The sequence below is a fragment of the Prionailurus viverrinus genome, chromosome X (assembly GCF_022837055.1).
Source record: "Prionailurus viverrinus isolate Anna chromosome X, UM_Priviv_1.0, whole genome shotgun sequence".
Lineage (NCBI taxonomy): Eukaryota > Metazoa > Chordata > Mammalia > Carnivora > Felidae > Prionailurus > Prionailurus viverrinus.
Window position 1 is genome coordinate 40,702,656 of NC_062579.1, and position 26,070 is coordinate 40,728,725.

Here is a 26,070-nt window from a genome sequence, read left to right on the forward strand (position 1 = left end):
ACTTGGGATACTTCAATATCTTGGCATTGTAAATAATGCTGCTATAAACATAGGGATGCATGTATCCCTTTTAATTAGTGTTTTTGTATTTGGGTAAATACCTAGTGGTGCAATTGCTGGATCATAGGGTAGTTGTATTTTTAACTTTTGAGGAATCTCCATACTGTTTTCCAGAGTGGCTGCATCAGTTTGCATTCCCACCAACAGTGCAACTGGGTTCCCCTTTCTCCACATCCTCACCACCACCTCATTTCTTGTATTGTTGATTTTAGCCATTCTTACAGTTGTGAGGTGATATTTCATTGTGTTTGATTTGTATTTCCCTGATAATCAGTGGTGTTGAGCATATTTTCATGTGTCGGTTGGCCATCTGGATATCTTCTTTGGAAAAATATCTATTTATGTCTTCTTCCCATTTTAATTGGATTATTAATTTTTCTGGATGTTGAATTTTATACATTCTTTATACATTTTGGATACTAGCCCTTTAGTGCATATGTCACTTGGAAATATATTTTCCCATTCTGTAGGTTGCCTTTTAGGGTTTTTTTTATAGTATTTTTGAGAGAGAGGGAGAGAGAGAGAGAGAGTGTGTGTGTGTGTGTGCAAGTGAGCAAGGGAGCGAGAGAGGGAGAAAGAGAATCCCAAGCAGGCTCTGAGCTGTCAGCTCAGAGCCCAACATGGGTCTTGAACTCACAAACTGTGAGATCATGACCTGAGCAAAAAGCAAGAGCCAGATGCTTAACTGATGGAGCCACCCAGGTGCCCCAACTTTTAGTTTTGTTGATTGTTTCCTTTGCTGTGAAGAAGCTTTTCATTTTTATGTAGACCCAATAGTTTAATTTTGCTTTTGTTTCCCTTGCTCAGGAGACATATCTAGAAAAAAGTTGTGGCTGATGGGGGGTGGGAGGGAGGGGAGGGTGGGTGATGGGTATTGAAGAGGGCATCTTTTGGGATGGGCACTGGGTGTTGTATGGAAACCAATTTGACAATAAATTTCATATATTTAAAAAAAAATAAATAAATCACCAAAAAAAAAAAAGAAAGAAAGAAAAGAAAAAAGTTGCTATCGCTGATGTCAAAGAGGTTACTGCATGAGTTGAACACTTGTTTTCAGTTCTGTTGGGTATATGTCTAGAAGAACGCTAAATCACATGGAAACTCTGTATTTAACATTTCAAGGAACTGCCAAATTGTTTTCCAATGTGGCCACAACATTTTACATTCCGACCAGCAATGTAGGACTGTTTCAATTTCTCTGCATCCTCACCAACACTTGTTATTGTCTTTTTGAACATAGTGTATGAAGTGGTATCTCATTGTTTTGATTTGTATTTCCTCAGTGTTGAGCATCTTTGCCTATGCTTATTGCCCATTTACATTATTCTTTGTAGAAATGTCTATTCTGATTCTTTGCCCATTTTTTGGTTATTTTTATTATTGAGTTGTAACAGTTCTTTATATGTTATAGATAAAAGTCTAATATTAGATATATGATATGTAAATATTTTTCTGATTATATGGATTATATTTTCACTTTATTGGTAATATTGTTTGCAGCATAGTTTTTACTTTTAATGTACTCCAATTTATTTATATTTTCTTTTGCCACTTGTGCTTCTGGAGTTCTAAGTAATTATTGCCTAACACAGTATCATGATTTACTCCCATGTTTTCTTTTTAGCATTTTGTAATTCTTTTGTGAATGTAATTCTTTAATGTTTTATTTGTTTATTTATTTATTTATTTATTTATTTTTGAGAGAGGGAACTCAAGCAGGGGAGAGGCAGAGAGAGAGAGAGAGAGGGAGACACAGAATCTGAAGCAGGCTCTAGGCTCTAAGCTGTCAACACAGAGTCTGACATAGGGCTGAACCCATGAACTTTGAGATCATGACCTTAGTCAAAGTCGGATGCTTAACCGAGTTACCCAGGTACCCCATGTAAATGTAATTCTTACATTTAGGTTTATAATCCCTTTTTAGTTGATTTTTGTGTGTTGTAAGGAAGGAGTCTAATTTCATTTTTTTCTATGTGGATATCCAGTTGTCCCCCCATCATTTGTTGAAAAACTATTCTTTCTCTATTTTTTATTGTCTTGGAACCATTATCAAAAATTAACTGATCATAAATATAGGGCTTATTTCTGTACTGTCAATGATATTCTATTTATTTACATGTCTACCCTTGTATGTGTACCATACTGTCTTGATTACTGTAGCTTTGTAATAAGTTTTGAAATTGAGAAGTGTGAGTTCTCCAAGTTCTTTTTAAAGATTGTTTTGACTATTCTGGGTCCCTTGCAATTTCATATGAATTTTAGGTTTGACTTTTCAATTTATGCAAAAAAGACAGCTAAGATTCTTTCAGATTGAATGTGTAGATCAATTTGGGGAGTATTGTTATCTAAAATAGATTTTAGTCTAAGTACTTTTTTAGATTTTAATTTTTTTCAACAATATTTTTGTAGTTTTCAGTATAAAATTCTTACATTTCTTTCATTAAATGTATTCCTGTTTTGTTCTTATTGATGCTATTGTAAGTGGAATTATTTTATTTTTTATAATTAAAAAAAAGTTTATTCTGAGAGAAAGAGTGCACATGTGCTTGAGTGCATGAGTGGGGGAGGGGCAGACAGAGAGGAAGAGAGCATCCCAAGCAGGCTCTGTACTGTCAGCATGAGGCTCCATCTCAGAACCATGAGATCATGACCTGAGACAAAATCAAGACTTGGATGCTCAATGGACTGAGCCACCTAGGTGTCCCTATTTTCTTTTCATAATTTTTTAAATGGAATTGTTTTCTTAATTTTGTTTCCAAATTGTTGATTACTAGTGTGTAGAGACACAAGTGGTTTTATGTATCAAACTTGTATCCTCAACGTTGCTGAACTCATTTAGGCAGGTAGTTGGGAGCAGCATGAGAAGATCAAGAATATGCCTGGGAGTAGAAAAGAATGAATTGAATAAATCAGGACTAGAATATTAGGTTGTTACCATGTACTAAGTTTATGATAGGTTAGTGCTTCTCAGCCTTTAATATACATATAAATCCTCTGGGAATCTAGTTAAAATGCAGACTATTAGTGGGCATGGGGTGGAGCTGGGATTCTGCCTTTCTAACCATTTCTCAGTAGACAGCTGGTAACTTTCATTTATTATTTTCAAGCCACAACTATGCAAGGTACATATTATTATTCCCATTTTACAGATAAAAAATGAACTCAAAAGTTGAAAAAATAACCCAGGTTCATATAATAAGTGGCAAAACCAGGATTTGAACACATTTCACTTTTTTTTTAAATTTTTTTTCAACGTTTTTTATTTATTTTTGGGACAGAGAGACAGAGCATGAACGGGGGAGGGGCAGAGAGAGAGGGAGACACAGAATCGGAAACAGGCTCCAGGCTCTGAGCCATCAGCCCAGAGCCTGACGCGGGGCGCGAACCCACGGACCGCGAGATTGTGACCTGGCTGAAGTCGGACGCTTAACCGACTGCGCCACCCAGGCGCCCCTGAACACATTTCACTTTAATGCCAAAGCTGGGCTCTTTCCACTCTACCACACTGGATACCTAGGAGATCAGTTGGAATTTAAACAATGTGTAGACTGAGGGAAAATGTAGGCTTTTAAGTGTCAGAGTTGGTTCCTGGAGTGCATTTGGGTCTAAATGAGGTTATTTAGAGAGAGCTGGTCAGTGAGAACCTTGTTTTCCAGGTTGCTAAGAGGAAGGTATAAGACTGGACTATTAGGTAGAAGATAGTAGAACTCAAGATTGGAGGAGGTGTAGAAGGTGTCTCAGCTCTCTGATTAGGCTAGACTCCAGAAGTGCACTCTGTATACTACTGAGGTCTATACTTGAGATTACACTTATTGTTGAGTCTTCCTGAATTCTGAATTATTTTACTGGGGATAATGAATGGTATAGCATCAATGCTACCCCCAATGGGCCAGGGTAAGAGTTTAGGGATGTGGGCAAGACTCTGGTCATACAGTTACATATGAAGGATTATTGATATGTGACCAAATTGTTTTCCAATATTTTTCAGCAGAATATTAGAGAATTTCCATCACTTCAGTCAAAACACGTGAGATAATTTCTTTTTTTTTGTCCTTAGCACCTTTTATTGAAGTGTAACCCTTGATGACCATCTGGCAGACATATCAATGTCAGCCAAGAAGGGAATGGTGGAGGACACAATTGCAGAAACTATAAGATTCAGAAAAATAATAACATGGCATAGATGACCCCCAACAGTTGTACAACAAACACTGGTTCTTTATAGAAACTGTCCCCTGCCCCACCCCCCTCTAAAGATCTACTAATCTTCCAAGAATACAATAGGCTGTTACAGAAATACTATTGGCATAGACAACTTCTTTGGCAAAGACAGTGGGAGTCACCAAGCTCCAGACAGAAGGGAGTGGCCATATATGTGCCCAGCTTCCTCCATCTGGGACTTGGTACTACTGACAGAGCAGCACCTTCAGGGAGATGGGGGGTTAAAGGTTATGGCTCTAGTGCCCAGGGCAGCTTTTTGACACTTGAGGTTAAATGGAAAACAGAACCTGACTCTGGCCTTGAAAAAAACTTTTCGTCTTTCACCCTCTCAGTTCCTCTGCTTCCAGTCTCTCCCTTTCTAGAGCTTTTAGTGTGTCTGCCTCTTTCTCTCAGGTTCCCCTTGAGCATTTACCACTATACCCTGGCTGGGTCTGCAACTTGTGGGACTCGAGACTCAATTATCTAGGTGGGGGTGGGGGAGTGAGAAGGGACAAGTGATAGTAACTCTTGTACTGACTCCTCTCTCTAGATCAACCTATTACCCACTGGGGCCTATATGAGTATCTGAAGAGAGAGGGCAAAAATTAAGACCAGTAATTGTCTTTGGGGAAATCCCTTGGCTTGCCTTCCAAACTGCTTACCCCTGGCAGGCCTTGCAAGAGGGCTGAGCCCAGGAAATAAGAACAGGGGAGAGACACCACATCGCAGCTCTGAAGCACTATGAGGCATGATGGCACTGCTGCCTCAGCAGCGCAGGGCATTAGTTCCCTTTTGGTACTTCACCTGTCTGCCAAGCTTCACTGCTCAGTATAGGTTGGTGGTTATTATATTGTTTTAGAAACCACCCTTCTTCTGTGTGAAAGTGAGCATCCTTGTGTTCTGGTTTCAACTTTTATTTCAGGTGGGATAAGGGACAAAAATAATACAATCAATAGTACTTTTTTGTGTGAGAAATTTAATGTACAAGCAATGTAACACTGACTAGAGAAACCCAGACCACAGTCATCATGCCCAGGCAAGTGACCACTCTTCCCTCGGCCTGTGTTCCCAAAAAGCTATTCTGGCCCCAGAAAATCTTAGAATGATGGACTACATTGGCCTCACCCCCCAATGTAGGATGTCTCAACTTACTCATTGTTTATCCTAGAGTCTGCTTAAGAAAAAAAAAAGATGGCAACCATAGCTTCTATTCATAGCACTCCCCCACCTTCCTCAAATGTGGCTTGGGTAAGCCTAGCCCTTTAGGAGCCATCGGCCTTCGTGAATAGGGTAGACTTCCCCAGTTGAGGGGAGAATGGCAGGTTGACATTTTAACAGTGGTTCTGAGAGCAGCAGTGTACTAAGAGCATACCCAGGGCCCCCCTCAGGACACCCTGCTGGCCAAGATTCTTCCATTGTTTTCAAATACAATGAAAAGGAAACGGAAGCTAGAGACCACTATTTGTAGCAGCAGCAAAGTTCTTTGGCAAATCCTTTGGTTGAATGAGGCATCCCTGCTGCTACAGTTAACCTCCAATGATCCTGAGGAACTCAGCAGTAACTAGAAGAGATGCCCAGGTTTGTTGGGCAGAGCTGTGCAATATGAACCGTGGGTGCCAGTGAGCAAGGAATGGGGAATTGAGCTGGATAACAAGCCAGAGTTTGGCCGCAATTCCCTTCCTGCCATCACCCACCTGAGGGATTTTCCAGGACAGAAACTGGCTAGTGGTGTCAGGGAATTGGCAACAACAGCAGCATTAGTTGTTTGTGTGCCTAAGATCCTGGCTGGATAATTTGCTCTGGGGGGCTGGCCCTGGCTGGAGCTTCCAGCTACCATGACTTTCAGTTCCCTGAGTCAGGCCACAGGCTGAGAAAGCAATTGTGAGATAGAGGGATCTCCTCCTGAGTTCACTTATACCCATTTCCTTAGATGGGAGATAGTAGAAAAATGGGTGATGAACTTTTGTCAGTTTTGGATATCTTTGGTTTTGAGAAAAAATAAGTAAAAAACTGAAATCCATTGGGGAATGCTAAGCTTATGGTCATTGCTGACTTTAGTATAGGGCCAGGCCATAGTAAATTAAGTTCAAGGTGAGAACTCCTTTCTTAGACACTTGTAGTGTTTGGTGGGAAGAATTCAAGGCCTTGGCATTCCCTCATCTAGCCATGGTGAATCCAGGCTGATCTGCAGAACACGCTTTCCTTCTAGGGTTCCTTTTCCCTTTCCACCTCCCCTCTTCTCACCTTATTAGTTACAAAAGGAAAAAAATAAATCAAAAAATAAAAATAAATAAAATCAAAAGGCGATTTAAAATACAACAAAGAACCCCTCACCCCAATAATGAAATGGGTATCCAGAAGTCAGCTTTAGTAGAGCTATTAATGGTCCATAGTGTGAAGCCCTTAGGGTAGGCACCGGTGACCACTGGCAATGAAAAGGTAAGATGGAACAGGAAGTGGTAAGCCAGAAGTATGAGGACAGGAGGAGGGCCACACTAGTTGGAGTAGGCCTCTTCCCCCTCAACCAGATGCTGGGGCCAGTGGGGGTGGAGCCCATTTGTTTAAACCTAGCTTCAGCAGGGCACCTAGGGATTCCCGATCTTTGCTCACATTCTGTTTAGTGTAATTTCTCCTTCTGTGCTTCCCACTGTAAAGCTTAGGTGAGGCCCTTAAACTGGTGGGAAGTGATGCTCTCAAGACAGCCAGATCTCTGTGGGAAATGGCTGGGCTTTGAGCCTTGGGCAGAATGGAGCTGCACAGGCAGCTTCTCTCTGAGCCTTGAGAGGCTGATTGGGGCATGGGTGGGTGGTGAGTGCATGGTGTCTTTGCAGTCCTTGGACCAAGAAGAATGAAGGCACTTTGTTGGTTCTGTGTGTGGTGAGCACTTGCCTGTGCAAACCGTGGGAAGGGGAGTTGGTTGTATGATCACCCTTTGCTGCAGGCAGCTCCTAGCTCTTGTATCTATTCCCTAGAGTAGAGGCTTGGGGGCCTCCTCAGGAACTCCTAGCTGGTTGGGAGCAATGCTAGGTAAGGGGCAGTGAGAGATGTCCAAGGTAGAGGATATGGAACAAACTGCTAACTAAATTGCTATCTACTTGCTAACAAACTGCTAACGAAGACTGAAAGCACTTCCCGTTGTGGCTGGGCAGGGATGGTGTGACAGTCTGCTGGTAGAATTAGAAATTGCTGGGCCCCAGGAGTAGGCTCTCCCTGAGACATTTGAGCTGTTCTTCCCCAAGCTTAATTTTCTCTTCCAGCTCTCGCTGTTCGATGATGAGAGCAGATTTCATCTTCACAAAGTGCTGGTAATCTTGGAGCTGGTCCTGAGGCAGGTAGCGGGAGACCATCCCAAACACCAACTTCTCCCGGTGGTCCACATGCTCCTTCAGCTCCTTGGCATCTGCCAACTGCCCTGTCAGCTGCTGCTTCTTCTCTATCAGCACCAACTGGGGAATCAGATAGACCAATTAAGAGCCATCCCAGTTACTAGTCATCTCCCTAACTCACTGCTCCACAGTGGAGCACAGCAGCTCCCCACTCTGTTAACTGATCAGTCCTATATTTCCTGCCCTGAAGTCCACCTTCAGGCAAAAGCTCTTCTGTGCTATGGCAGGGGGAGGATAAACACAACAGTGATACTGGGTGGGGCTACATGCATTCACCTCTTTCCATCTCTAAGCTGTCTTTAATCCATGGACCACCCCTGGGGTTAGGGTGGGGGAAGGCTCTGACAAAGCCAGCTCAGACCCCTTCCACCTGGAGAATAGGTATCACTATGACAGTGCTTTCAAGATGGTATGTGTCTCTGTGTGGGTGTACATGTGTGAGTGTATGTGTCTGTGTGTGTATGCACATGCCTGAGTGCTTCTTATTGTGGATTCAAATTTGTATCCCAAACCACTTGTATATGGAAAGGTGATGTAGGTTTGGTTCTGGAATGTACACAGTGTGGCCCAACCCATGAAAATGACAGACTCCCAATTTCAACTACTTGGTGAGATCTCTTCCTCTAACTCAGAGAGAAAGTGAGGTAAAATTGCTGCTGCTGCTACTACCACTGCTAGTACTAGTACTAGTACTACTACTACCACCATTATGACCACCAATACCCCCACCACTATTCTACTACTATTACTACCACCATCAGTACCAATACCACTACTACTACTATTACTGCTATCACCACCAATGCCACTACCACCACCACTACTGCTTTATTACCACTATCACTGCCAATACCCACACCACTATTGCTACTACTACTATTACTACCACCATCGGTACAAATACCACTAATACTATTATTACCACTATTGCCATCAATACCACCACTGCCATTACTACTATTACTACCACTATCACTATCAATACCACCACCACCACTACTACTGCTACTACTACTACTGGCAACTAGAACTGATTCAGTGTTTACCCTATTCCAGGACCTGTTTTAAGTAATTACTGTGGACTAATTTAATTCTCACAATCCCATGAGTTAGGTAGTGTGTTCACCCCATTTTTGAAGAGACTGAGGTAGAGTACGGTTAAGTAAGTTGCCCATAGTCACATAGCTAATTACTGGTAGAGCCAGAATTGCAAGGCACTTAAAAGCCAGTGCCCCCACTCTTAATATTATCCTTTACTGTCTCCAAGACAAGCCAAACTTGAAAGAGGGGGCCCTGAGTGAAGCCAATGGCATTTACCTCCATCTATACCCCAGAGACCCCAACTCTACCTTCTCCTGGTTAGCTTCTGAATCAATGCTGTTGAGAGCATTCTCCACCCGGGCTAGTCGTCCAGAGAGTGACAGCAACAGGTTGACCACTTTGTCCAGGTCCCCGATAAACAAGCGGTATTTTTCAAACTCATTGGATTTACAGACAGCTTTCAGGTTGGCCTCCACCTCCTCCCCAAGGGCAGAATTGGCACTAATGTCCTCTAGCAGTCCTCGCTGGGCTTCCCGCAGGACCGACAGTTTTCTGCCAATGCTTTCAATAAGCTGTATCTAGGAGAAATAAACAGGAGAAGGCAAAGGATGAGAATGGGGACTGACAGAAACTGATCTGTGCTTGTAACCTCTGTTTTGGGATCCATGGAACAGATGGCAGGCTCTACCCATTACCAGAAACAAAGGAAACCCAAGCAACTCATGAGCAATTCAAGTTTTTTGAATAGCCACCCTCCCTCTCATCTCTTCATATCTTGCAGGAGTCAGTCACCACCAAACTTCTTGGCATTAGATAAGTGATACCCATGGGCTAATTCTCATTTGCCAGATGTAACTTAATAAACACTTGCTGAGACTATTTTTTAATAGCTTAGTCTTGTTTAATTTATACTTACTGAAATCTGTATTTTCAAAATAAATTTGAACCAGCATATATGTATGTATATATCCCCCGACCCAACATCCCCACCAGCAACCTTCAGTTTGTTCTCTGTAGTTAAGAGTATCTTATGGTTTGCCTCCCTTTCTTTTTATCTTATTTTTCCTTCCCTTCCCCTATGTTCATCTGTTGTGTTTCTTAAATTCCACATATGAGTGAAATCATATGATATTTATCTTTCTATGATTTATTTCACTTAAAATAATACACTATAGTTCCATCCACATTGTTGCAAATGGCAAGATTTCATCCTTTTTGAACACTGTACACACACACACACACACACACACACACACACACACACACACCACATCTTCTTTATCCATTAGCCAGTCAATGGACATTTGTTTGGGTTCTCTCCATAATTTGACTATTGTTGATAGCACTGCTATAAACATTGGGGTGCGTGTGTCCCTTTGAATCAGCATTTTTGTATTCTTTGCATCAATACATAGTAGTGCAATTGCTGGGTCATAGGGTAGTTCTATTTTTAACTTTTTGAGGAACCTCCACATTGTTTTCCAGAATGACTGCACCAGTTTGCATTCCTACCAACAGTGTGAAAAGGATCCTCTTTCTCTGCATCCTCACCAACACCTGTTGTTGCCTGAGTTGTTAATGTTAGCCATTCTGACAGGTGTGAGGTGGTATCTCATTGGAGTTTTGATTTATATTTCCCTGATGATGAGTGATGTTGAGCATCTTTTCATGTGTCTGTTAGCCACCTGGATGTCTTCTTTGGAAAAGAGACTATTTAATAAACAGGAACTGGAATGCTTGTGAGAGCATAGTTTGGAAAAGTATTGTCAAATATTTGCCTATGTCTTCATTCATTCCCCTTCAATCCACTGAAGTACCTCTGGTGTGTATGACACTGTGCTGGATCTTCCTTCCCTCCCTCCATTTGGCCTCTGAGGCCTTTTGGTTAAGACTGTGAGTTCTGAAGTCCCAATGACTAGCTTGGACTACTAGTTCTGCCAACTTCCTGGCTGTGTGACATGTGTGAATGTCTCACAGTGTTTTACTTTCTTTATCTGCAGAGTGGGTACAAATTGTAGTACCCACTTCGCTGAACTGTAATAAGGACTGAATGACATGATGCATGCAAAGGGCTTAACATGGACTAAGTGTTTAATCAAGGTTGGCTGCTATTGTTATTATTCAGTCTGGCCCTGCCCTACCATTCCAATCTCAGGGCTCCAAAACTTTCATGATTAGTTTCTCGTTCTCTGTGTTCACCACACTCACCCTGGTGTTCCTGATTTGCATCATGCAGTTCTACCTGCTCTCAAACTCTTCCTTCACTTTGGCTATTCCCATTCTTTCTTCAGAGCCCAGCTTTGCTCCCACCCTCCCTGCTGGAAGCTTCTGCTTCCCTTAATAATGTCTTTCTTTTCTGAACTCTCCTGCCTTTCAGAAATAGGACCTATAGTGTAATTTGAAGTGGCTCATTCCCTGTTTCATGTGGGTACGTCTGATCCCTCTCCTATTGATGGTAACTTTCTTAAGGGAAGCACTGCCTGTGTCTTCTGATTTGTCTTCCCTGTAGGTATAACCAGTTCTGGAATTCCACTCCCAGGAAGGTAGTGTGGTAGAGTGGATGCTGCTGCTGCTGCTATTGTTATTATTATTATTACCAGGCACTCTGAGATAATAGATGATTGTCTACTGCAAAGTCCTAAAGAGAATTGACCTGCCCCAGCAGATCAAGCATCGCATCATGGTTAAGAGCATGAACTCTAGTGCAAGAACTACTTGGGCTTGAACCCTAGGTCTGCCACAAAGCACTGGTGTGACCTTGAGCAAATTACTCAACCTTTCTGTGACTCAATTTCCCCATCTAATTTTTTAATGTTTATTCATTTTTTAGAGACAGAGAGAGAGAGAGAGGGAGTGAGAAAGAGAGTGAGAGAGGGAGAGAGAGAGAGAGCATGAGCAGGGGAATGGCAGAGAGAGAGGGAGACACAGAATCTGAAACAGGCTCCAAGATCTGAGCTGTCAGCATAGAGCCCGACACGGGGCTCAAACTCACAAACCACAAGATCATTACCTAAGTTGGAGTCAGGCTCAACAGACTGAGTCACCCAGGTGCCCCTCAATTTCCCCATCTAAAAAATAGGACAACAATAGCACCTACCTCATAGTATTGTTCTAATACAGGTTACATGCTTACAATAGTATTCTGTATCTTGTATGTATATACTGAAGTCTGCTTCAGTGCTTGTTTTATTATTATTCCTTCCCAGGTACTCTGGGGCCATACATAGGTTTGTAGTTTTCTAGCATGTGCTCCTTTCTAGTAAGCTATTTAGACATGTCCAAGGTGACCAAGACCAAGAGAGCCTGATCTGGGTCCAGGGCCTATTATCATATTTCAGAACTGGCCAAAGGTCAGGAGATCACCATGATCTTAAATCTGAAGTGTCATAGGTTTACATTTAGGGGAAATTCTAAAACCTTCTAGGAATTAGGAATCAATGATAGAAACAAGGCAACACAATTAGATACCAAAGACTCCCAGTTATATACCTACCCTCTGCTCTCCCAAACAAAAGTCAGTGCCAGGGTCAAGGGAGGGGTGGGGGCCAAACAGTCAACTTGGAAAATCACCTACCCACCCCAGCTCTTCAGTTCCCAAGATCTAGAAGGATGCAAGAAAAGAGAACCCTTTGTTTCTTGGCACCTGGGCTTTGCAACCTGAACTTCAACCCTGGAGAAAGTGTACTGGATAGATCTGAGGAGTCATCACAGACCCTGTTTGAGTTGAGTTGCTTTTCTAGGATACTGCAAATAGGTGACCTTCTTCACCTGTCCTCAGAGACAAAAACTGTCCTAGCCGCCCCTCCCCCTCGCCCCCCCCGCCCCCCCCCCCCCTCTGATAATCACTTCAAATCACTATCTGCTGTTCTGTCCTTTGCCATTTCTGGTCATTTTTCTCTTTTCCTGGTCAGACTCTTATTAGGTTTGCTCCTAAAGAAAGGTCCTGAGTAAGCTGGGAGCAGCCTTGCCATGCTCAGGGAACACAGAATCCAAGGAGGTAGACATCTGGATCAATAAAACTTTGATACCACCATGATTTCAATTACTTCCCTGACATTTTGCTTCAGATTTGAAAGTGGTGGTGGGGTCTCTTGCAAATGGCCTTCAGTTTTCCTACAGGTCACATCCTGAATGAAAATTATGGGCAGAGGAGCAATTTATGTTGAGTTCAGTTGTCCACAAAGTGGCAAATTGGGCCTTTGGGGTTGCCATGGAAATCCTATTTGCTTATGAAATAAAATGGGTAAGTACAGGGAGGGCAAAGTGATTCCAGGAATTTGATTAGAAAACCAGCCTAGCATAACACTCTCCAGTTCCATCCATGTGAAATAAGCCATACAGAGAAAGACAGATACCATATGGTTTCACTCTTATGTGGATCCTGAGAAACTTAACAGAAACCCATGGGGGAGGGGAAGGAAAAAAAAAGAGGTTAGAGTGGAAGAGAGCCAAAGCATAAGAGACTCTTAAAAACTGAGAACAAACTGAAGGTTGATGGGGGGTGGGAGGGAGGGGAGGGTGGGTGATGGGTATTGAGGAGGGCACCTTTTGGGATGAGCACTGGGTGTTGTATGGAAACCAATTTGACAATAAACTTCATATATTGAAAAAAAAATAAAAAAAGAAAACCAGCCTAGTGATGCTTAGAGGAAGAATGGGTAGGCTTCAGAACAACATAATTTCTGTTGATCATTCTAGTGCTTTTAAGAAATTATTGATTATTCTTGCAAATAAATACTAAAGTTTACCAGGCCATAATTTCTCCTTCTCTTGCTTAGTCAATCTATTCCATCTCCCAGAAAGTTACAGAGAATACAGTCAGTGGCTGGATTGGTTAGAACTCATTGGCAAAAACTCTGATGTGCCACGGGAGGTGAGTTACTTGCAAGGCTGGCTTATTTCAGAGGGGGATGTCATGATAAAGTAGAAAGTGAGACAGTCTTGACTTCAAGTCCTAGATCTACCACTTAGTCTGTAACCCTGGGCAACCTAATCCTCTCAACCAGCAAAAAGGGGATCGTTGTCAAATTATTTTAAAGATTCAAGAGACACAGTGATGATGATTATGATTTCTACTACTATTATTACTAGTATTTTCTGGGTCAAAAGGAGACTGGAGAAACATTTCTGAGAAACACAGAGAAGCTATTTGATTTCCATACTGAAAATATGGGAATATACCAAGTTGTTCTGGAGAAGCGTAGAGGACAGGTCAACTTCCAGATACTTAAACTAAATGCTGAAAATCTAAGTCATATAAAAAAAGTCACCTTTTTTTGAGCCAGTTCATGGTCAACTTCTTCCTCTCCCAGGCCAGTCTCTGCCATCTCAGGTTGGTCTTTCAACTTGTTCAACAGCTCTGCCTTGGCCACCGAAATATTGTAATAAGCTGAGTAAGAGGTGGGGATCCCTGGGGCCCCTGGAGGAGGTGAGAAGTGCTGAAACTCTTGTCTGTGGAAACAAAGAATGACCATTTGAGCACTTCTGCTGAGAGGCTCTTGACCTTTCTGCTTCTTGATTTCCCCATTTGTAAAAATGGGACCCTGCTTCACCAATGGAGCTATGAAATAAGGAAATAATGGACCAGGAAGCACTGTTGAAACGTAAACAGGCCACATGAAGATTACCTAGAAGCCAAGTCAAGGCCAACTTTGAGAACTTGGGAGGCTATTTCTACGCCCCTGACTTTCATAGGTAAGGGGACTTCTTTAGAGATGATTTGGTTTGTTCATCACCCCACTAAGATCCAGAAAAACTGGCAGGTCCCCAAAGTTCTGGGCTTCTGATCTTCCATGATACCCATGGGTTTATGGCCCCAGTGTATGAATCCCCAGGGAAGGAGGCGGTGATAGGGATATGGCTGAGACCTTACCTCTTCATCCTCCAAGACTGCTGACCTCCCTCCTACCCATCCCAGATCCCCACCTGCTTCTGCTCTATCTAGTCGGCTTGCTTACAAAAGCACCCTGTGGCTTTCCTGGACACTCTCATCATTTCTTCTTTCCTGATGGTGCCACTCCTGCTTGAAATGGCCCCTCCACTGCAGATCTCCCACAGCAAAGAGGTCACCCATGACCTCAGCAGTGGTCACCATGTTGGAAGCCGGGGTTAAGACACGTGCCAGGGACTTGTCACGGCCTACCACATATCTCATGAGCTCTTGTGAGACTGCCTGTGAGGCAGGCCTTTGGTCTGGGAAGGGATAGGATCTCTCCACTTCTGGCATATCCCCAGTGGCCCCAGTCTCCTCCATGGTTGCAGAATGACATGGGGAAAAAATGGGACCAGTGGCACCCAGGGGCTTGACAAGTGGAATGGCAGACCCTGTTGTCTTGGATTCACTGAAGCCCATGGGACTGAGGTGCTGCTTCTCAGAGCTCCAGCCCATGAAAGAGAACTGCTCCTCAGGAAAGAAGTAGCTCTGGCTCCATGCTGGCTTGGGTTTGGACTCTTCTGCCATCAAGGCTTCTGGTCTGGTGTGAGGAAGGAAATAGAAAAGCTTCAATGTCAGGTTTCAGTGATGGAAGGGCAAGTAATTCCACCCATGGTTTATGTGAGAAGGAGGCCAACCCCCCAGTATATTCTTGTTGCCTACCAGCCACCTCTACCCTCCACCTGTCTGTGTCACTGCACCTTTGCTAACCTCTAGTTGTCTGAAAGGAAAAATAGGAGTAACTCATTAGTCATTTTCACAGCTACTTGAAGCTCTTAGATAAAGGTCAAAAATAATGGTTAAAAGGCTCCACAGCTATTTACTGATTCATGCTATGCTGTCTTCTAATTCATCACCCAAAAGAAACTTGGACATGCCAATATTGCTCATCTGAGGTATTCATTTTACATGTAGGTTTTTAAGCTAATAACACTAATAGACGAGCAATACTAGCTAATATTCACATAGTGCTTACCATGCCCTGGAAGCTGTCTTAAGATATGTGTGTGTGTGTGTGTGTGTGTGTATGTGTGTGTAGATATATCTATAAAATTTAATGCTCATGACAACCATTTTATAGATAAGGAACATGAGAACTGAGAGGGAGAGTGAGTTCACCAACGTCACCAGCCAGTAAATGACAGATCCAGGATTTAGACCTAGGTAAGCTAACTCCAGAATCTATGTTTTTAGCCATAATGCTATATTGCCAAAGGGACAACTTGATATAATATAAAACTTTGCATGTAAGGGCTTTTCTGGCTGGACTATATCTATATTAGCAGACAAGAGAACATTCTGGAGGGAATATGAATGTATGAACTTAGGGAATTCTTACTTACAAGAAAAATATATTTAGGGTATGTGTGAGAGTTCTGACTCAGAAGTTACTAAAAACACAGAATGAAGAGGAAAAAGGATGTGGCTGTATGTCAATTATATCTCAGTAAAACTGGAAATATATATATGTATATATATGTATATGTATTTTGATGAACCTGGGTGGCTCAGTCGGTTAAGCATCTGACTTCGGCTCAGGTCATGATCTCACGGTTCACTCTGCTGACAGCTCAGAGCCTGGAGCCTGTTTCAGATGGTGTGTCTCCCTCTCTCTGCCCCTCCCCCACTCATGCTCCATCTTGCTCTCACTCTCAAAAATAAACATTAAAAAATTAAAAAAAAACACCTGGAAATATTTTTAAAAGGATGTGCTAATTATAGACTGAGTTCACAGCAGACACAGCCCTGCACCATATTACAGTGTATCATATTAGGCACCATATGTCCTAGTGTTCCTTTCCTCATAATCTCCACTAATAGGGCAGGGGGTACAGCAGATCTTTGAGAACATATTCTGCAGTTGATAATGAACATTGAAGCAAAAATCAGATTCCTTCTGCAGAGCACTGAGAGGAAATGCATGGAGTTCAGGAAGCAAACTATAGCTATACTTGAACCAGTTTTGAGACTTAAGCAACACTTGGAAATTTCACTAACCTGCTCCTACATGTATCATAGTGTTTTCTAACTGAATAGTAGGTGGGTTACAGAGACACTCTGGTCTGACTTGGCTGAAATTAGGATGTCTTTGGGTTTTTTTGCATTTTAGATTCAAAATATGTATCTACTTGTTCTAACACTTCTCCCTTTACAAAGCCTTTTTTTAAAACAAAATTTAATGTTTATTTATTCTTGAGAGAGAAAGAGAGAGAGAGCACACAAGCAGGGGAGGGGCCTAGACAGGGAGACACAGAATCCAAAGCAGGCTCCAGCTCTGAGCTGTCAGCATAGACCCCCTACACGGGGCTTGAACTCATCGACCGCGACGTCATGACCTGAGCCAAAGTCGGACGCTTAACCAACTGAGCCACCCAGGCACCCCAAAATTTTTTTTTAAATTTTTAAAATGTTTATTATTTTGAGAGAGAGAGAGAGAAGGAGAGAGCACAAACGGGGGAGGGGTGGAGACAGAGGGAGACATAGAATCTGAAGCAGGCTCCAGGCTCGAGCTGTCAGCACAGAGCCCAACGTGGGGCTGGAACTCATGGACCTCGAGATCATGACCTGAGCCGAAGTCCGACACTTAACTGACTGAGCCACCCAGGTGCCCCTCCCTTACAAAATCTTAAAGCCACTTCCTTCTGGTTAGAACTCTATGTTCTGCAAGAATCTGGAATAAGATCTCAAGGAGCCCAGAGATCCTATGAGGATGCAATGGGCACAGTGAACCAGACGGCCTGGGTTCTGGCTACCTGTGATCTTCTGCAGGTTCCTTTAGCCACCTGTAATTCCTCATTCTAAAAGATGTAGCACACCAATGATATCTATTTCATAAGTTGGTTGTGAAGATTAAATCAATCAACACATAAAAGTGCTTACTTTAGAACAATGCTTGGCACATAGTAAGCAGGCCAAAAATATTAGCTATGTTGGGAATAATGCTGTTCCTTAAATCTAAATCATTCAAAGAAGCATCTATAATTGATTTTTTGCAGCCACAAGCTAAAGCTGTGTGCAAACAAATGTTTCTCCTCGCATCCCAAAGTCATCAAAAGAAATAAATCTCTGGAACAAGTTACAAGATCTCTAGTAATAGCAGTTTCTTTCTCTCTGGCCAAGGGGCCAAGGTACATGAAGGAGGCACATGGAGGAAGGACTAGGAGGCTGAAAGGGGCAAGTCTGGGGCCTGGAACTACTACCTCTTGTACACACTGCCCTACAGGGAACAAGAGGGCCTGGTAAAGGCCCAGCCTATTGCAAGAACAAGATCTCTCTGAGAAAGGCTGCCTAGAATGGCAAATTAAGCATAGGTTTTAGAGTCACATAGATCTAACTCTGGAATCTTTGCTGTGCAATTCTGAGTTAGTCTCTTGTCTTTCTTAGCTTTAGTTTCCTCATCTGTCAAATGGGAGTAATTAATGGCCCGCAGTCATGTAAAATGACTACCAGTGTCTGGCACACAGCAAATGCTTAATACATATTTGACCCTTCATTTTTTTGTTCTTTCTTCTGAAATGTTAAGTGCCTACTATGTGCTAGGTCGCCTTCCCTTCTCCCTGCTGTGACCAGTAACAATCACAGTCACTTTCCACAAAATGTTTTCTAATTACAGTAAGAACACTTCTGGCTAGATGGATAGCTTGAGAAGCAGGTGCTAGGGATCTGATAGATTCTCACAGTATCTAGGAGCCAGGCCCTGTAGTGCCTTACTGGTGGCACCTTATGCCAGAAAACTTCTCACTTAGCTCCATATAGCCCAGATCTCAGTAAAGGATTTGTGTGTCAGTAAAAGACTTGATAACAAGGTTCTTCTAAATGCTTTATTTATGTTTGAGAGAGTGTAAAAGTGGGGGAGGTGCAGAGAGAGAGGGGGACAGAGGATCTGAAGTGCACTCTGCACTGACAGCACAGAGCCCGATGTAGGGCTTGAACTCACGAACCTCAAGATCATGACCCGAGCTGAAGTCAGATGCTCAACTGACTGAGCCACCAAGGTGCCCCAACAAGGTACTTCTTTTTTTTTTAATGTTTTTATTTATTTTTGAAGGAGAGAGAGACAGAGCATGAGCCAGGGAGGAGCAGAGAGAGAGGGAGACATAGAATTTGATCAGGCTCCAGGCTCTGAGCTGCCAGCACAGAGCCCGATGCAGGGCTCGAACTCACGAACCGTGAGATCATGACCTGAGCCGAAGTTGGACGCTCAACCGACTGAGCCACCCAGGCGCCCCCCAACAAGGTACTTCTAATAGCAACAAATCTCAGGCAAGTTCCTTCTATAAAGGGATTTAAAGAAAGCACTTCTGGGATAGATACCAGGCCCCCCACCCCCCACCCCCCCATCAGAGCATTGCCTGAGCTCTCAGAAGGATGACTGGCAGAACTGAGGCCCAAGCTCCTCTGCTTCCGAACCAAGCGGACAACCAGGTGCTACAGGGCATGCAGATGAGCACTGGCACAGGGAAGCCGACACCAGGCAGCTCACCCAATCAACTACCACCTATTGCCCACTGAGGCAAATGCAAAGAGGCGGGGGGACAAGGGTGGGGGGAATAGAGAATGTGGAAGAGGAAAAGAGTGCCCTTACCTATTATAAGGAATAAGCAGGGCATAAAGGGCCCAACTCCAGGTATACCTTTGCTGCTGGGGGTAAGGGAAGAGCTTAGAAGCCCAGGCAGGGCCTAGAATGGAGGTAGGTCAGGTTGTCAGCTGGCCTCTTATTCTAGAGAGCAAGCAAAAGAAAAGGCAGAAAAGGGCCTGAGCCAGGCTTTTGGGAAATGCCATAAGGGAACAAGGGTTTATGCCTTCTGGCGCAGGGGCACCTGGGTGGCTCAGTTGGTTGAACATCTGACTTTTGATTTCGGTTCAGGTAATGATCTCTTGGTTTGTGAGTTCAAACCCCACATTGAGCTCTGCGCTGACAGTGCAGAGGCTGCTTGGGATCCTCTCTCTCCTTCTCTCTCTGCCCCTCCCTTGCTTTCTCTCTCAAAAATAAACTAAAAAAAAAAAAAAAAAGTAATGCCTTCTGGCTCACAAGCCTGAAACTGATCCATACCTTAAAGACAAACTGAGGAATAATAGTGTATTTTGATAGTGATATTTAAGAACACCAGCAGCTACTATTTACTGAGCACCTACTATGAGCTACACGTGGGGCTCTCGGCTTTATACAGATTATCTTCATATTTACAACTGTGTAGAATAGGTATAATCATGCCCATTTTCCTGGTGAGAAAAATGAAGCTGGGAACAGTTTAATTCATTGATCAAAGGTCACACAGCCGGGAGGTGATATTGCAAACTCATGGTGCAGCCTCTTTGGGGAACTTTCTTTCATAAGCACTTACTTGGGGGAATCAGTGGTCTCCTTCTCTGATGTTCTCCAAAGGCCACCAATACCATAATAGCAAGGGGGCTGAGCCTTCTCAGGTTGAGAGTCCAAGTGTCCCCTTATTGGAGGCAGGAAATTGCTGGAATGGAGACCAAAGGACTCTTGCTCTGCTGAGAGGCTTTCTGAGCCCTGCCTTGAATCCTCCAGGTGGCCAAAGCCTGGGGGTTGTGGCTGCTCCAGGACCTCTTCAGGATTGAGGGCACTGGTACCAGTGGTTTCTGAACTGAAATACTGGGGTGGCAGCTCCTCCTCCTCCTCCCCCTCCTCTTCCTCCTCTGCCCCTTCCTCCTCTTCCTCCTCTTCTTCCTCCTCTTCCTCCTCCTCCTTCTGCTGCTGTTGCTGCTGCTTCTGCTGCTGCTGGGCTGCACGGAAAAGCCTGTACTTCTCCCAGTTGGGAGGAGGAGGGCGAGGAGGAGGAAAGGCCTTCTTCCTGGCTCCCAGAGGATCCGGCTGGGTCTCAACCTTGGTAAAGAGCTCTCTCCTATGCTGCCGCCAGGCCAGGGAGCTCTGGGGCTCCAAGCTTATATGGCTTTCGGAGAAGGCACGGTTGCGCAGTGGGTGGGGCATGGAGGCCATGGAGCTCCCCTCCTCATAAACAGAAGTTTCCTCTGTTTTTTTTGAAGAGTGCTTGAAGTCTTCAAGGAGGTCAAGAGAAGAGACTGCTCGGTAGCTTGACAAGCCCAGTGCTGGGTTCTCAAGGCAAGGATTGAACGGAGTTGCCCACGAAAAGCTAGCCTTGGAATGAGCCATTTCTCTGCAAAACAGCAAGATGAGGATTGTGTAAAACAAGCAAGTTGCAGGTGGCCCCCTATTTTGGATAAAATCATTTACGTAAAATTTACAACGGCCAAAACCAGATGCAAATATTCATAGTAGATGCAATAATAAGAATAGTAATACTAACACATAATATTGATAGCTAACACTTATTGAGTGTGTACTAAATGCCAGGTACTGTTTTAAGTGCTTTCCCAGTGTTAACTTAGTTAATACTCACAATAACCCTAGGAGGTAGCTATTAGTATCATCCTAATTTTACAGCCAGGAAAACTGAGGCATGGGCAGTTTAAGTAACTTGCTCAGGGTTGTAAAGTTAGTAAGTGGTAGAGCTGGGATTTGAACCTGGACAGTCTAACTCCAAAGTTTGGATACATGCACTACGCCCACTCTGTAGCACTCAGATTGAATGTGCTGTGTACTGGGGCTTACAAATCTGGTTATCCTGTTATATTGTTTTTGTTTGCTTTGTTTTTAGTCACAAAAATTTTAAATATTTAGAAACATACAGAGATTGCTATAATAAATATTCATGTTCCCACCTACTGCCCAGGATTAGCACATTTTATTAAATTTTTTTTTACATTTATTTATTTTTAAGAAACAGAGTGAGACAAAGCGTGAGCAGGGGAGGGGCAGAGAGAGAAGGAGACACAGAATCTGAAGCAGGCTCCAGGCTTTGAGCAAGAGGTCAGCACAGAGCCTGATGCGAGGCTTGAACCCACAAACCATGAAATCATGACCTGAGCCAAAGTTGGACGCTCAACCGACTGAGCCACCCAGGCACCCCGGATTAGCACATTTTAATACCATGCCATCTATACTTTATGATTTTTTAAAGAAATGCTAATAGGCTTTGTTTCACTCCCCACTTCTATTCCCCTGCTGCCTCTCCAGATGCAAGCTATATCATGAATATGACATGTTTTCTGTCCAAGCTTTTATATTAGCACCAAAAAATATCAAGCAGGAAATTTACAAATGCTTGCTACTTGGGGTTTAAAATAGATCCTCCTAATGCAATTCTCCTCAGAATTCTCAACAGGAATTTTTAACAACAGCATTTTTTATTAACCTTTAAAATAAAGTAAGATATAATATTAAAAAGTATTTTGCTACAGAAGAATTGAGGGTAAGGGATTAAGCATGTTATAAAGCAATTATAGTTAAAACAGTGTGTTACTGATTAATATAACAGAATGAAAACTCCAGAAACATATCAAGCTATCTATAAAAACATCATCTATAATTCACCTTCTATAACAAGGAGATAAAAAATGATATCAAAAAATGTTTTGAGATAACTGCAGAGCAGTGACATTTAGAGCTGTACCTTCTATTATATACCAAAATAAATTGCAGCTTCAAGAGTTAAGGATGTGTGTGTGTGTGTGTGTGTGTGTGTATTTTAATAGATATATGTGTATACATGTATATATAGTATATGTTTATAAGAAAAAAACACTATGAGAAAATTAAAAAGACTATCACTTGTGAGGCAAAATGAGATTCTTATAAGCAATAGAAAAAATATTTAAAGAAAGAAGTACAGGTTTATTTAAATATATACAAAAATATGCATAAAAAGGCAAACTTCTGTTTAATAAAGAGTGACCAAAGTCAAAGGACATCTCTTTAGGCTCAGAGTATAAAGAGTTAAGCCCTCTATACCAGAAGATCTGGGCTTCCTGCTGTAGCCTGTGAGCAATCAGCATCATGCTAAGTAAGTAGTGCTTAGTGACAGGAAATTCCAACAGTTTAATTAAATCATCAGACAGAATACCCATTCAATAGTCATGTTGAAAACCGAGAATAGGGGCGCCTGGGTGGCGCAGTCGGTTGAGCGTCCGACTTCAGCCAGGTCACGATGTCGCGCTCTGTGAGTTCGAGCCCCGCGTCGGGCTCTGGGCTGATGGCTCAGAGCCTGGAGCCTGTTTCCGATTCTGTGTCTCCCTCTCTCTCTGCCCCTCCCCCGTTCATGCTCTGTCTCTCTCTATCCCATAAATAAATAAACGTTGAAAACCGAGAATATTTCTTTAAGAAATAATAATATACATAATGATAGCCAAGCTCAGATAGAATGAAGAACAAAATCTCTTTCACTTAGCTCATCTCCAGTCCCCATCCTGACTAGCTCATCACTCACATGGATCAGAAATTCACATCCATAATCTCATTTGGGCCTTTGGCCACCTATAGTTCCTTAGGACTATAACAACTCCTTGTGTGCAAACTGTTCCACCTGGCATTTCCTCCATCAGGAAACAAACAAACATGATGGTTACTGTAAAGTAAAAGGATGACAAATGCTATAAGCAGAGGCCTTTCCTGACCACCTTATATAAAATAGAGATGACTTATCCTTAATTATCTTTTTTCTATTTTGTTCTTTCTCAGTACATACATCCCCACCTAATATTATATCACATATCTAATTTTACTTGTTTATTTTGTGCTCTACTAAAATGTAAGCTCCATGAGAGCAGAGATCTTGTGTGTCTAATTTATCTAGTACCTAGTGCCTGGTACACAGTGGGTATTTAATAAATATTTGCTTAATAAATAAATTAATGAACAGAAATACCATATTATCCAGTAATTCCACTACTGGGTATTTAGCCAAAGAAAATGAAAACACTAGTTTGAAAAGATATACGTACCTCTATACATTCACTGCAGCATTATTTACAATAGCCAAGATATAGAAGCAAGCCAAGTGTCATCAATAGATGAATGGATAAAGAAAACAGATAAATGGATAAAGAAGATGAATGGATAAAAAAGATGGTATGTGTATACACACACACACACACACACACACACACAGAGGAATTGTACACAGCCATAAAAAAGGATGAGATCTTGCCATTTGCAACAAGATGGACCTAGAGGGTATTATGCTAAGTAAACTAAGTCATATAGAGAAAGATAAATATCATATGATTTTCTTCATATGTGGAATCTAAAAAACAAAGCAAACAAACAAAAAGCAGGAATGGACCCATAAATATAGAAAACAACCTGATGGTTGCCAGAAGGGTGCAGGTGAGGGTGGGGGTGAGCTTGATGGGCAAAACTGGTAAAGGGAAGTGGGAGATACAGGCTTCCAGTTACCTTTGTGAGCATAGCATAATGTATGGACTTCTCAAATCACCATGTTGTACACCTGAAGCTAATGTAACATTGTGTATCTACTATAATTCAATAAAAAAATAAATGAATTCATGCCAAAAATGAAAAAAACAACAGCCATGATATTCATAGCATAAAAAAGTTGAATTAAAGGCAAAAATCAACAAATAAGACAAAGAAGGGTGCTATAAATTAGTGGTTAGAATGCATGATTAAGATCTAACTACTCTGAATCTTTATGTATCAAATAACATAGCATCACAATTCAGAAAGCAAAATCCATGGGAAATGCAAAGGCAGAAAAAAGGAGAAATAAACTATGAGACTGTTTCAGCTGATTACAGACATGATAGTCAAAACAAAGATAATGGGAACATTTCAACTTCTCTATTTTCAAGGGTCCATTGAACCTTTTTAAAATTGACTACATATTAAGCCAAAAGGTGAAATAAGTACAAACTACAGCACCTACTCATAACACAACAACACTAGAAATTAGTAACAAAAATGAGAAAATTTTCTATGTATTTCTAGTACATAGAAAATAAAAGGAAAAAAATATTCTCCCTTCTAGTCAAAGAAGAGCTCTAACCTGAAATTGTAGAATACCTAGAAAATAACAACAAGAAAAATATCAGAAACTAGAGAATATGACCAATTAAAGCAGTAGTCAAAGGAAAATCTGAAGCCTTTGATGCTTACATTAATAAATACGAATAAATTAAAATCACTGAATTAAGCATTGAGCAAAAGAAGTCAAGAAAAGAGCCACAAAAATCAACCCAAACAAAGCAGAAAGAGAACTGATGGCAGAAATTAACATACTTGGAAATAAATGATAGAATTAATAATTAAAGTCAAAAGCTACTTCTTCAAAAGAAAACATAAAACAATAAAAAAGATAAACCACTTGCCAATCTAATTAAAACCCTAAACACACAAAATTAGAAATGGAGAAATAACCACAGTTACAGAGTAAATGAAAAGAGTAGGAGAATAATTTGCTCTACTCTATGAAAAGAAATTTGAAAACTTAGAATGGTTTTCTAGGAAAACAAAAATTACCAAAACCGATTGCCAAAGAATGGGGGTATCTAAACCCACCTGTTAACCATTGGAAAAAATGTTGATAAATTTGACAAAAAAGCACACTCACATGGTCTTGCATTAATTCTATCAACCTTCAAGGAACAGACAACCTCAATACTATTTATACTTCCTAGACTCTAGAATCTATTGAGGGAGAAGAAAAGAATCCTGTGTAATGTCAATACCCAAACTCAACAACTAGAACATACATAATGAAAAACTGGAAACCATTTTCACCTAAGAATATGAATGCAAAATGCTCACCATTTTTTCTATTTAAAAACATAAATATTAGGACATTAGTACATATCAGGAATTTATTTATAAACTACCAACATATATTGAAAGTGCATGCTCAAAAAATTCTTTCTGAAAAGGGTGCATGATCCAGAAAGTTGGAAAACACCAGTCTGGAACAGTTGTTCCTAATCAGCGTGGCTCCTGATCGAAATTACCTGGAGAGGTTGTTTAAAATGCAAATTCACAGCCCCCCCCCCCCCCAAATTTGGACTAAGTACCTCTGTGGTGGCGCATAGGAACCTGCCTTTTTAACAACTGCCCCAAGGGATTCTAATACAAGTGGTTCAGGGACCATACTGTGGAAACAAAGGTCCAGGGTGAAAAGGATGGGAGTGCCGTGGTCTGGGGTGGAGGTTTGGGGGCAGAGTTATTTGTTACAGTTAGGTTGGTGTCCAATCTATACAGCCTGACTTCCATCTCTCACCACACACATTCCCACATCCTTTCCCTGCCTCTCTCTCCCTTCTCCACCTTCATCTCCAATTTAGATCTTATGAAATACAGGTGGTGGCAGCCACATCTCCATGATAGTACTCAAATTTACCACTCTTTCCCTTTCCCTCGCAAGGGCACAGGAAAGGCAATAGGGCAGAGTGGAAAGAACAGTGTCAGAAAGACTTGGGTCTGAGTTCCAGTAAAAATTTAAAATCTGGCTCCATAACACAAAAGCTGCATGACCTTGAGCACAGTAATTTATCTCAGTTTCAGTAAAATATTTATCTTACAAAGCTGTTTTCAGGATTAACTATATAAAAAGGACCTAG

General features: G+C 41.9%; 1 protein-coding gene across 3 annotated transcripts in view; it reads right to left on the reverse strand.

Annotated features, from left to right (window-relative positions):
* Nucleotides 1-4,651: 4,651 nt before the first annotated feature.
* SHROOM4 (shroom family member 4) overlaps nucleotides 4,652-26,070 on the reverse strand; it is a 135,820-nt gene continuing 114,401 nt past the window's right edge. For all 3 annotated transcript variants that reach the window (XM_047844495.1, XM_047844493.1, XM_047844494.1), the window contains exons 5-9: nucleotides 19,965-20,762; nucleotides 15,011-15,160; nucleotides 13,958-14,138; nucleotides 8,996-9,265; nucleotides 4,652-7,706 (exon numbers count right to left, since the gene is read on the reverse strand). In XM_047844495.1, the coding sequence (XP_047700451.1) occupies nucleotides 7,437-7,706; nucleotides 8,996-9,265; nucleotides 13,958-14,138; nucleotides 15,011-15,160; nucleotides 19,965-20,762 (1,669 nt within the window). In that variant the 3' untranslated portion in view covers nucleotides 4,652-7,436. The remainder of the gene's footprint in view (nucleotides 7,707-8,995; nucleotides 9,266-13,957; nucleotides 14,139-15,010; nucleotides 15,161-19,964; nucleotides 20,763-26,070) is intronic.